Raw genomic sequence first — 13,369 nt, 5'->3', positions numbered from 1 at the left:
AATGAACAATTTTGTGACCAAGCAACTGTACAAACATAACCTTACAGCAATGCTTTTGCATGATTGCCTTCAACCAGTTTTCTACATCAATCCTTTTTTTGTACATCTTTGCTAGTATATTATCATCAATATACTTAATCCCTCTATCAAAATTACTATCCTCATCACTAGTGTTGTATTCATCATATCAACTAGTCTCATTATCATGTTTGTTACAGTAAGGACAATAGTAAATTATGCAGTAAACTACAATAAGTATAAAAAGAACCAAAATTAATAATAATAATAATAATAATAATTATAATAACAATGAAAATAAAAATTATAATAATAATAAAAATAGTATAAAAAATCCATTGCTAACAGTAACATTAACAATAACATTAACAATCACAATAATCATTTTAAAAAATAATCATAATAATAATCACCATTATTAATTATTATTACCATGATCAGTACCATCAATATTAAAATAATAATATAAATAAAACAACTGATAATGAGATAATCAAGCTAATTAAATTCAAATCCAAAGTATCTACTATCATCCTCTTCCTCTTCTTCCTCTTCCTCTTCCTCTTCCTCTTCTTCTTCTTCCTCTTCCTTCTCGTTCTGCTCCTCCCACTCCCCCTCCACACACACACACAAAACACAAAATAGAAATGCAATCAGCCATTGCACAACAAAGATATTTTGTCACAGGAATCAAGTGCATCTTACCTGAAAGTTTATATGCTGTTATGATATAAATCAAAGTGGAAAAGTCTATATAAAAAAAAAAAGAAGAAGAATAATTAAAGGGATGAAACAAGTCTTGGGTGTCACATTAATGAGGTTACGAAAAAAATATATATAATATTGATAACTTAGTCTTTTTTTCTTTTTCACTTTTTTCCTTTGTTTAATTAGAGAATCATTTACCAGTAGCTACAAGGAAAGAACATTACACATTGGTAAGACAGATTTTGTAATGACAATGAAAGGCAAACAATTTCTTTACAGAATGATTAAATTTCTTGCAAACTCTCCACACGATGAGCTAATTAGTGTGATGACACCATTTCACGAAATTACTAATTGATGGGAAAGATGTGAGGCTTCATGAAACAAGGGGAAAAAAAAAAAAAAAAAAAAAAAATCCAAGAACAAGCTCCCAGATCAAAGAACGGGAGGAAGAGATGAGGGCTCTTGCCTCTTGTACTCTTCTTGAGGTAAGGACGCTAATGATTCCCAACCTCATAGAGTTCCTCGCACTTCTGCAGCAGCTTCAGCACGGGGCTTATGTTGTATGGGAAGAGGTTCTTGGACACCAGCCGATCGATGGCGAAACGGAGACGGATTAAGACTGTCATGACCTCCTCTAGACGGTGGCCGCAGTGGGAGGCAAACTCCTGCCAACTGCGACGGATGAATTTGAGGTAGCGTAGCAGGTAGAGGAGGAAGGAAGTCTCGTTGGATACCAGGAGATCCAGAAGCACGTCATGTTCCAGATAAATGGTCTCGAGGAATACCAGGAAGGTGGTGTGTGGGTTGACGCAGGCATGGAGCTCAGGTTGTTGCCTTGAAGAGAAGTGCATATCAAATTAAGTTGAGATAACAAGCATCACTGTAAAACCAAAGACAAAAACAGAGAGAGAAAAAGAGAGAGAGAGAGAGAGAGAGAGAGAGAGAGAGAGAGAGAGAGAGAGAGAGAGAGAGAGAGAGAGAGAGAGAGAGGAGAGAGAGAGAGAGAGAGAGAGAGGGGAGAGGGAGAGGGAGAGAGAAGAGAGAGAAAGGGAGTGGGAGAGAGAGGGAGTGGAGAGAGGGGAGAGGGAAGGAGGGAGAGAAAGGGAGAAGAGAGGGAGAGGGAGAGGAGAGAGGGAGAGGGAGAGGAGAGAGAGAGAGAGAGAGAGAGAGAGAGAGAGAGAGAGAGAGAGGGTGAGGGAGAGGGAGAGGGAGAGAAAATGAGAGAAAATTACATAGATATAATCATATACTTGTAGGAATAATACAAACCAAATAAAAATAGGAAATAGTAATCTAAAGAAGATATAATTTTTAGTTATGCTCTTCAATAGAATGCTAAAATAACATATACAAACTTATCGTAGAAACTGATGCATTTCCTGTTTCATGCTCATAAAACATTCTGCTTCTAATGCTCTATCTCATACTAATCCTAGAGCAACTATGACTAAGCAAGCAGTTACCTTATCTTAAAATGTCATTATTAATGATATGGTATAAATGACCTTAATCATGATTTATAAATATCTATCTAATCAACACTGTAAAACTGTCAAATGCTTGATTTTGCAAGTTTTTATGTAATTGGAATAAAAATACTTTCCATTTAATAAAAACCTGATATACTTTTGTGTAATGGATACAGCATAAATATTCTTGTAATAAAAGAATTTTATAACACATAACATACTACCACTTCACCCGAGAAGAAATTGTGGATGTTGAATTAAGTGAGAAAGGATAGTTGGCCAATAAATGATGCCCAAATATCATATGAATATTACTAAATAATACTGTAAATTACACTCTTTTTTTTTTATCATCATCTTTTATCTTTTATCTTTGAGAATACTATTAAGGACTAGTTATTCAACCCTGAAAGGCCACACCATCTTTTGACCTGACACAGATGTAGTACATCTGTGTACAGTCAAAAAGGTTATAATTTTTTTTTTTTTCCATTAGGATTATTGCTATAATTTGCCTTAACCCCCCACCCCCCGTAGCAATGCCTAAATGTAGGACACATGTTCTTCAAGGGTTGAGCTTGATGTAATGTATAACTACCAGTATCTTGACACTACTATCTGTGTAAGTAAGCACTCCAAAACACAAATAAGGATATGATTTAAAGATGAATTTGTCTAGGGATCTGTCTCAAAAGGATCCCTGAAAAACTAACTTCAAGGCAAATTAATTATTTAAATATGTGGGTAAGTATATATCTTCATAATGAAAATGATACTGCAAAACTCAAACGCAAATATTTACCTTATACGTATTCCTAATCCAGTGAAAATGTCAAGGCCACAGACCATGGATTCTACCAACCAGTCGTCCTGGTCGGCAAAGAGTCGCACCATCCACTCAGCCATTGGAGCCTCTGGGTGGTATGGCAACTTCGTTTTGACGAAGTGGTCCACTTTGCGCACCACTTCTCTCAAGCTGCGTTCAATAATTGCCATGTCAACGTCCTCAGACCCGGATCCTCCTGAGCGGGAAGAATTCTCCGAAGAGGAGTCGCAACGTGTCTCTTTCACTGTCACTGCTATGGCCTTCAGCACCACCAACACAACTTTGTGCAATATTGTGCGGTCACCCTGGTCCATGCCATTCACTGTTCCTGAACTGGGCCCAGCTCCGATGTCCATGGATGAGCTCTGACTCGGTCGCGATCTGTTTCCCGCTGACCCCCCACAAGGCACACACTCCAAAAAACGCCGATCTTTCACTGCACGAATAAGGAGGTGGGCCAAGTTACAGGGCTCCTCTGCTAATACGTCCTGGAGGGCCAGCGTACTCCCATAACACAAGACCTCGTTGTAAAGATCAAGCACTTTCCGCCACACTATGGTATGAGTGTGTCGCGTGAGCGGAGTCATCAGGCGTTCCAAACCTGAGTAAAATTCTTTAGTATCCGTCACTGATAAATTGGCTTTCACTGATATCAACGACTCCCACAATGTTAAAAACGATACGATAACATGTTCTCTTTCCACAGTAAACTCATTAACTAATTCTGTCAACCTGGCTACCAGGAGGAACCATTTGCGATCTAACTTCTTGGTTGCTACATACTTTACTTCATTCACTCCCTGGGTATCAGCAGGAGTCAAAGTTATTTTTGCACAATCTGGTGGCTGACCACTCTCTGCTTCAGTTCCTTCAAGTGGATGTTCATCCAGATCCTTCCACTCAATCACCCTTCTCACTACTTCAATGGAATGGCCCACTTCAATCAAATTAGTTGAATCTGCAAGATTTTCTACAAGCTTTTCTAATACAAGTTCACTGGCACGGCCTCGAAGCATCAGCAGTAGCGAGGAGAGGGCACGTGAGGCAGAGTAACTGATGTACTTGTCTTCGGAGGCCATGAAGCCAAAGAGGATATCCAGCACAGCCCCTTCATTGTCTGCTCCTGCTGCTACAACCTCACTGATGCGGGAACACAGCACGCCTCTGCTCTGCTGTCTGAGGGACACTTCGAAAAATAAGGTGAGCATGCTGATATAGAGGAGTGTCTCATCGCGCAGCCGCAACATGTGGGCTACAGGATGAGAGGAAAAGCAGTCATTACAGACAGATAATGTATGCAGGATGTCTGGCAGCTGCAAGGAGCAGAGACATTTGCGAATGAGCTGTGCATGGATGATTTCTAAGTCTGGCCGTGGCAGCAGCTGCCCCCCACCGTCATCCCCCGAGGGGGGCAACTTCACCCTTTTCTGTTGTGGCTCGACCATCTTCACATGGCCAACAATCACTTCACACCAGCATGATTTCTGTAACTATCTTGAGTTCTTGGAAGCACAAGTTCTGCGAACTCTTGTGAGCAGCCAACCTCCATAGCACCTACTTGCAAACAAGTTGCCTCTTGGATAAGCCAGGAAGGTCTGATTCCAGCCCTCCTTCTGTGCCACTAACCAGGTCATGTGGACAGCTGAGACTCAAGAGGCTAAGCTTCTGGATACAGTTTGATTCTCTTGAATCCTCATTGTCTCCCTTCTCCTATCCACACCAGACATTTGGGTCCAGCAAAACTGCAACATACAAATCAGCCTTATTAATATGTATAATACACCTTTAAAATTCTAATGACCATCAGGAAAGCACATCTAAATACTGCACAAGTGACAGTGTAATCAGTCAGTGAGACTGGGGGTAAAATTATTTAAAAGCAGCAAAGCTTTAAAAAAGCAAGTAACTGTGAGTGAAATATAACATGTCTTAAACTGTTAATTACTGGAATTAGGCCTCAGCTTTGTCCCAAACATTGGGTAAACTATTGATTATAAAACAAGAGAAAACCTCATAACTTATTCACACCAACAATTCTAAAACAGCAATATCAAGAAGCAATGAAACTGACATGACCTCATTGTACTCCAATTCCCAACCTTTGCCATTTTCACAAAGTTTCCTTTTTAACGACCAAAGTTAGCCCAATTACGTGAGTTTGTATGGCTATCTGAACTTACCAGACATGAGACACGGGAGCGACTTGCTTTACTCGTGCAACGGGGTCATGGTTCTCTTGTGCCTGCAACATGAAAGTATATATATAGCGTTATCCCATTATCTCAATTACATTAAGATAATTACTGGTGATGGTGATCGTGATGGTAATGATAATTATGATAATGATAATTATGATAATGATGGTGATGATGACGATGATGACGACGATGATGACAATGATGATGACTATAATGATAATGATAATAATTATTCTGATAATGATAATAATTATTCTGATAATGATAATAATTATTCTGATAATGATAATGATGATTCTGATAATGATAATGATGGTGATGACGATGACGATAATAATGATGATAATGATGATGATGGTGATAATGATGGTAATGGTGAGTGTGTGAGTGATTGTGTATTTGCCTTCATAAAAAGATGTGCAATGCATCAAAGTCACACTCTGTTATCATTATCATTATCATAATCAGTATAATTATCATTATCATTATCATTATTATGATTTCTATCTTTATTTCCATTTTTTTATCATTATTATCATCATTATTGTTATTATCATTATTATTTAACAAGTCAAAGACTAACAACTACATTATAAACAAGGAAACCTGTAATATAAATCAAGCAGAAAAAAATTAATGCATTATTCTTTTAAAATAGATAATGCATCAGTAACTATATTCAGACCAAACAGAGTTTTCCCCTATGTTGATCTTCTATTTCAATAAAGCATTATAGTAATATTACTTTATTTTTTGAAAAAAAACAAAAAAAACATGGATAATAATGATAATAAGCATAATCATAGTCATAATAATTATAATAATAATTACAACAAATATAACAATAATAATAAAAAGTAATAGTAATAGTAACAGTGATAGTAACAGTAACAATAATAGTAGCAATGGTAGTAGTAGTAGTAGTAATGAATAATAACAACAACAATAATGATAATGATAATGATAATGATAATGATAATAATGATAATTATAATTATAATAATAATGATAACAATAACAAAAAAATAACAATAATAATAATAACAACAACAATAATATTAACAATAATAATTATAATTATAATAATATCACTAATAACAATAATAATAATAATAATAATAATAATATCACTAATAACAATAATATTACCAATAAATATAATGATTATGATAATTGAAATAAATACAATAATCATCATACCAAAAACAGTAATATCAATGATAATAGAGTAAGTAGTAATAATGATAATAATGATAATGAAGATAATAATTATAATAATAATAATTATAATAATCATAATAATAATAATAATAATAATAATAATGATAATAATAATAATAATAATAACAAAATAATAATAATAATAATAATAATAACAATAATATTAATAACAATAATAATAATAACAACAATAATTATAATATCAATAATTATAATATCAATAATAATAATAATAATAATATTAATAATAATAATAATAACAACAATAACAATGACAAAAATAATAATACCATAATAACACTAGTAATAATAATATTAGTAATAATAATAATAACAAAAATAACAATAATAATAATAATAATAGTAATAATAATAATCATAACAATAATAACAACACTAATAATAATATAAAATAAACAATGATAAATGAACAAAAAATAATATCAACACATACACAGGCGTGATTCCTAAATGGGTAAGAAGATGACGACAAAATAAATAAGAAAAAGCCTAATGATCCCTATCAAATGAATACGCTAGAAGACTTATATAATTTTCATCCTTGAAATTTAAAAATTAAGACTTTTTTAATTCAGTAAAAGAGACAATAACACTGAGTCTTTGACAGGGGGAAAATTAATAACTTTGTGATTAACTCCCTCTTTGTAAATATCATCAAAGGACGGTGATATTTGATTAATTCTCACCTGGAATTTGAATCTCTGAATTGATTTTATCATAAAGTGATAAACATAAAATTAAATACATGAACTGAAAAGACAACAGATACATTTAATACTACGAGACTAACACCTACATTAATTATGACAATACATACTACGTCCCTACTTACAGATCAGACATAAATAACATCAACCTTGCCCATTACAAAGTCCCTTGACGGAGAAGAAAAAAATCTTAAGACTTTAACTCACCTCAAAAAGATGTTTTTCGCATCCGAGTCCAAGACGTTTGCGACTCCGAGGACCAATTCTCACCTTTCCACCTCTTCTCCCTGCCACTCACACTCACACATCCCTTCTTCTCGTCTTCCTAAAGGTATCCTCAGTGAATCCTTCCCGCCAGAGGAGAAAATAGCGTTAAATTCCCGAGGACCGAGTCACATTACACTTCCGATTCACAGATCTCACCTTCGCCTCCACTTCGCTCGCGAGAATGAAGCGAGAAACTAAAGTCTTTCCTGACGGGGCGGAGCGTTTAAATTCTCTCTTTATGTGTGTTGTCTACGTTTATTAATTTCGAGCTCGTTATGGCACTTGGTTTGGAATTTCTGGAGGGCATTGCGAATATATTCTCATTCCATGGCGGAATTATAGTTTTTCATTGTATACATTTGCTTGTGGTTGTTCACTTCATCCGAAGGAGTTATTCCGAAGGAGAATGAAAATATACATTATGTTCTTCTCTATCTTTCGCTTTCTGGCTGAAAGATAAACGTTAGCAGATTTTTTCGAGGAGATTTACTCCTAAAAGAAACGTGCAGTCGGATCTACCTCAAATTTATCAGCCATTTCTGTGGAGAAATAAATCTCTCTTTGGGCCTTGACAAGGTGTCCGAACTCAGGTGTCCCTCGGCTTGGCACGGGCAAAGGATCCACTCACCTCCTTTATCCCATTGTGTGGCTTTGCCGGTTCGCTATTGTTTCTAAATGATGGGAAACCCTTAAATAAATATAAGCATGCGGGTTATCATGTCTGTTGGTTGAAATAACATCCATATTTCCATCTCTTGGCGCTGGGGCCGATCGTGAGGGTAAATGGTTCCTCACTTTGAATGGCCCGACCTACCCTGAGGGCACAGGCATGGCTGAGCAGGATCTTCTCTCATCTCGCCGGCCCCTTCATCTTCTCCTCTTTTATTCACTCTTTTGCGTTCCGACGGCGAGGGGGATGACCAGCTTGGACGTGCGTGGCAAAGACGTTTCTCCAATTTAAATCACACCGAGATGTGTTGAGGCTCCATGGAATAGAACACATCTATGTAAGCTTTCGTAACATCCTAAGACTTGGTGTCGCAGAGGTGAGCAGAGAGCCAAAGGGTGAGCGAAGCCCCTCTATATATGACCACCATGTAATAGCGGCCACCGAGGCCTCGCATAACCGGGATTTTTTGAGGTTTCTCCCCTGAAGACAAAACTAGTGTCGCTCTGCATCAGGTCAATATGCGACTTCCGAAGAAATTTCGGCGAAAAAAAAAATGCCCGAGACAAGAAAAAGGATCGCACCATCGCAGAAGAGCTGAAAGAATGTGAAAAATCCGTGAATAGGAGTGCAGAGAAATTCCCAGCCAGGGTACCAATCTGGCTAGGATACCATGATCTTTCCCGACCCACCATGACCTGTTGCCCGCCTGCCCACCCTCGCCCACTCATGTTCCCGCCACTCGCTGCCCCTTGGAACACTAAAGGGTGCATGCAGGCTTTGTCTCGGTTAGAATTGGATACAGTGCTTTACATGAAACAACTGTGTTATTTCAAAACATTACTCGAGTAAATATGAAGTGTAGATTGATATCGAGAGGAGCACTAGTAAAGAAATATAGATAACAGACTCTCCTGTTATTTTTTTCTTCTATATTGGTTATTCTGTTTATTTAAACGACCATTTGAATGCATGGACAGAAATAAACTCACACACATATGCACGTAAATATTAATACATGCAATAGTACAGATGCACGAACGCCCACACATACACATGCTCAAACGCAGCCAAACACATATATATATTTGTGACACACACATTTGTGACACACATATATTATACTCACATATGCTTACATACACACACACAGACACACACACACACACACACACACACACACACACACACACACACACACACTCACATACACATATAGATATATATATATATATATATATATATATATATATATATATATATATATATATGTATATATATACACCCACACACATATACATATATATACATATATACATGCATATATATATATACATATATATACATACATACATATTGTGTGTGTAGAGAGAGTATACATACATACACACACACACACACACATATATATATATATATATATATGTGTGTGTGTGTGTGTGCGTGTGTGTGTGTGTGTTTATAAAATGTACAGTATCTCAAGGTAAAAACGCTAAAGAAAAAACACTGTTCTTCGTTTCTTTGTTTTTGGCTGTGATATCATCTTAGTTATGAACCCATTGCCTGTTTCACGTTCGACGCCCTCTATTGGCCAATCCTTTCACAACTGTTTTATATAATATCAAAATACCTAAACATGACGGGTGTGAACTCTGATCTACGCTTGAAATCATCATCTGTTGAACAGTATTTCTAATTACTGCTGATGCTTTGATTGCATATTCAGTTACAAATATCTTTCAATCTTGCACCTGTATTTATTGGGTTCAGTTTTTGCGCTAATTCAGCATACTTTTTGGGGGTGTCTTTTTGAGATCGTATTTAAGGGGTTCCTCACCATTGAAGCTATTATTATCTATATATTAGGTAATATATAAGAGAATAGGATAGTATTATTAGGATAATAATAAACGTTTTGAAACTAGATTCACTGCGCTCTCTTCTGTGTTAATCTAATGTACTTCTTGGAGGGGTGGCTTTTTTGAGATCACCATTATACCTGTCTGATAGTGTCCATTCGTGATGCTTGGGATGGTACTCTCTTGCAACTGGTATCGCCTGAGCTGATTTACCTTACTTATGAGTGGTACCTTTTCGGGGGGGCCTCTGGCGGGTGGTAGGTACCCCGTCATAAAAATGTCTGGTAATCTCTATTCATCATGATACCTACGGCGGTTGTGATCAATATTTCTCAACTGGTTCCATCGGAATTGGTTCTGAACCGATCTAGCTTACTTTCTGTTCGTCAATTACATCACTCTGGTGGGGGGAGGGGAGGGGGGAGGGCGTCCACATCACTAATAACGTCATGATATATTTGGACAAGAAGGATATTTTGACCCGTATTTCAAAGGTATCGGTTCTGAATTGAACTAACTCATCTCCCTCTACCCTTTTGCATGGTACACAAGCGTTACAAGGTGTTCGGCAGACTCTCATATCCATGCACTTGGATGCACATACATCATCATGACACAAGAAAAAATAGGTTCGGTTTTTAGCTACCCTGCTCTGCGTGATCCCCCGAAGAAGCAGTAGAGCGAAAAGGCCTTCGGCATATTCGTGTGTTTTCCTTTTTTTCCCCTTTGTTGTTTTGTTCGCCATTGAATCCCCCCCCCACATACATTGTGTGTGTGTGTGTGTGTGCATACATATATGTATTTTTATATATACTTATATACATATACATATATATTTATACACGCACACACACACACACACAGATATATATATATATATATATATATATATATATATATATATATACATATATATATGTGTGTGTTTGTGTGTGTGTGTGTGTGTGTGTGTGTGTGTTTGTTGGGTGGCGTTAGTTGTCACACATGTTTCTTATATATATGCACCTTAATAGTGGTAATAGCTGATGATGATAAGAATAATGATGATTTTCATTATGATAATTACAATGGGGATTATCATGATAATGATGACCATGATAACCAGAATATTATGATTACTAATAACAATATAATGATAATAATATGATGATGATAAGAAGGATAAGAAAAATGACAATATTAATGATGATAATAAAGAAACGATAGGAATAAGAATAAGAAAATGATAATAACAATAACAATGACAACAACAAAACATAATGATAAGAATAATAATCATAGTGATAATGATAATGACGATATTGATAACAATTATAATAATAATCATAATAATGATGACAATCTTTGATATCAATGATACTGATAAATGATGTTAACATGGATAATGATAACGACAATGAATATACTACTTATGATAATAATAATAATAATGATAATGAATATGATGGTTATGGTAAAAAATTATAATAATTATATTATTACTACCATGATCATTATTCGTTGTTATCATAATAATAATAATGACAATCCTAATAATGACAATAGCAATGATACTGATAATGACAATGATAATAATGATGGTAAAAATGATGATGACAGAAACAATGATGAAAATAAAAACAATAATAAAAAGGACGATAATGTTTATTCCAATAACGATGACACTGATGATTATTAGGATATATTGATAACAATGATAAAGTTAGTAATACTAGTAATGATGATAATGATAACAATGATACTGATGACAAAATAAAATATGATAGTTTTAAAGAAAACCCATTTTGGTGTTTATCAACTTGATCATAGTAATTATAATGAAGATTTTGCTTTCCTTTATCAGTCACTAAATATCACAGTTACTTTAAATGTTATTAAAGAAACGAGAAATGAAATCATATTTTAAAATAGATAAAATAAAAAGTTTAAAGATTTACCCGTACCTCGTACTATTTTTTTTTTTTTTTTTACAGAATGTTCACGATATCAACGGGTTAATGATGATAATAGTAATGATGATGAGGATGATACTAATAACAATAGTGATAATAATGATGATAATGGTAGTAATAGAATAGTGAAAATGATGATAATAGTAGTGAGGATGATGATAATATTGATGATAGTGATAATAATAACATAGTTGATAATGATGATCATAATGATAATGATAATATTAATAATAACAAAATATTGATAATAATAATAATAATAATAATAATGATAATAATGATGATAATAGCACTTATAATAGTGACGATAACAATATTAACAATATTAATGATAACGCTAACAGTAATGGGAATGATAATAATAGCAGCAATAAGCGTGATAATAATGTTAATGAAAATGGTTATGATGATAGCAATCATATTAATATAGTGATAATACCGATAGTTAAAAGATAAGTTTAATGATAAGAATGATTGTTACTTTTTCCATTTATTAATCATTGTTAGTGTTGTTATCATTATCATCAGTATTACTATAACTATTATTTTCATTTTCATTATTATCATCATCATAATTATTCTTTATCATTATCATCAATATCATTTTTTATCGTCATCATCATTATCATTGATATTATTTTTTTATTATCATTGTCATCATTACACTTGATGTTGTTATTATTGGCAGTGCCATTATAATTATTATTTTTATTATCATTATCATATTTATTATTATTCAGGGCATTATCACTACGATCATCATCATTCTTGATATCTTTATCATCATTTAGAATGTCATCACTATCAGTTTCATGATCGTTATTTCGGATATCAATTTAGTCGGCATTATTTTATCATGCATGTATTATCAAACATTCTAAATCGATAATTTAAAGACATTACTTAAAGTTTTGTTAGTTGACCCTCCTGTTGCATTCAGGTGCATGCGGTTTCACGAACGTCCTTACGCGAACGCCTCTTCCGATCAGCTGATAAGATAAACAAACAACATGCTTGCAGGCGGCGGCTTGAATATGTTTCGAGCGCTTGGGAAAGGTTCTTGTAGGATTTTCTCAAGCAGAGCTGTATCTCAAAGTACGGAAATTAACTCGAAGAGCAATGAACCGGTTGGATTTTACAGTGACGACCACAGAGAGTTGCAGAAATCCGTGATAAAGGTAAGGATGACTCGTAGCTGAGAATTCACATTAGTAAAGTTGAGTGTCATTCATTACTGTTGATGGGTACAAAGTAGCTACCTGTATCTCATCTGGAAGTTAATGAGGTGTAATGATTGTGCACAATAAATGAAGAGATATTTGCCTTGCATCATAGTTTCACGATTTTTCACATTCACTTTTTTTTCACAAGCATCAGGATTGAAGAATAAATCATGAGATTGATATCTGTTCCTTCATAAAGAAGACAAGAATTGCCAGTATTGTTGTCTTGT

The 13,369-nt window shown here is 34.7% G+C and overlaps 2 protein-coding genes across 2 annotated transcripts in view; one reads left to right on the top strand and one right to left on the bottom strand.

Moving 5' to 3' along the window:
* Positions 1-875: 875 nt before the first annotated feature.
* Positions 876-7,621, bottom strand: lin (protein lines homolog). Its single transcript, XM_043000495.2, has 4 exons — positions 7,379-7,621; positions 5,205-5,266; positions 3,001-4,766; positions 876-1,563 (listed from the first exon to the last, which is right to left on the bottom strand). Exons 3-4 carry the CDS (start codon positions 4,467-4,469, stop codon positions 1,224-1,226), a joined length of 1,809 nt encoding a protein of 602 aa, XP_042856429.1. The 5' UTR covers positions 4,470-4,766; positions 5,205-5,266; positions 7,379-7,621; the 3' UTR covers positions 876-1,223.
* A 5,270-nt stretch (positions 7,622-12,891) lies between these two features.
* Positions 12,892-13,369, top strand: part of LOC122264533 (putative acyl-CoA dehydrogenase 6) — a 5,405-nt gene continuing 4,927 nt past the window's right edge. The window contains 1 exon segment of the mRNA XM_043033476.2: positions 12,892-13,094. Coding sequence (XP_042889410.2) covers positions 12,927-13,094 — 168 coding nt within the window. The 5' untranslated portion in view covers positions 12,892-12,926.

The sequence above is a fragment of the Penaeus japonicus genome, unplaced genomic scaffold (genome assembly GCF_977035675.1).
Source record: "Penaeus japonicus unplaced genomic scaffold, GWHDUDI00000001_assembly GWHDUDI00000021, whole genome shotgun sequence".
Classification (NCBI taxonomy): Eukaryota; Metazoa; Arthropoda; class Malacostraca; order Decapoda; family Penaeidae; genus Penaeus; species Penaeus japonicus.
The sequence above is the reverse complement of the archived record's forward strand: the minus strand, read 5'-3'. Positions and strand labels throughout refer to the sequence as shown.

Excerpts from the sequence above, each read along its gene's own strand:
- lin (XM_043000495.2), bottom strand. The coding sequence starts at position 4,469 with ATGGTCGAGCCACAACAGAAAAGGGTGAAGTTGCCCCCCTCGGGGGAT. Across the intron at positions 1,564-3,000 it reads GGATTAGGAATACGTATAAG|GCAACAACCTGAGCTCCATG; the intron begins GTAAATATTTGC and ends CTTCTCTTCAAG.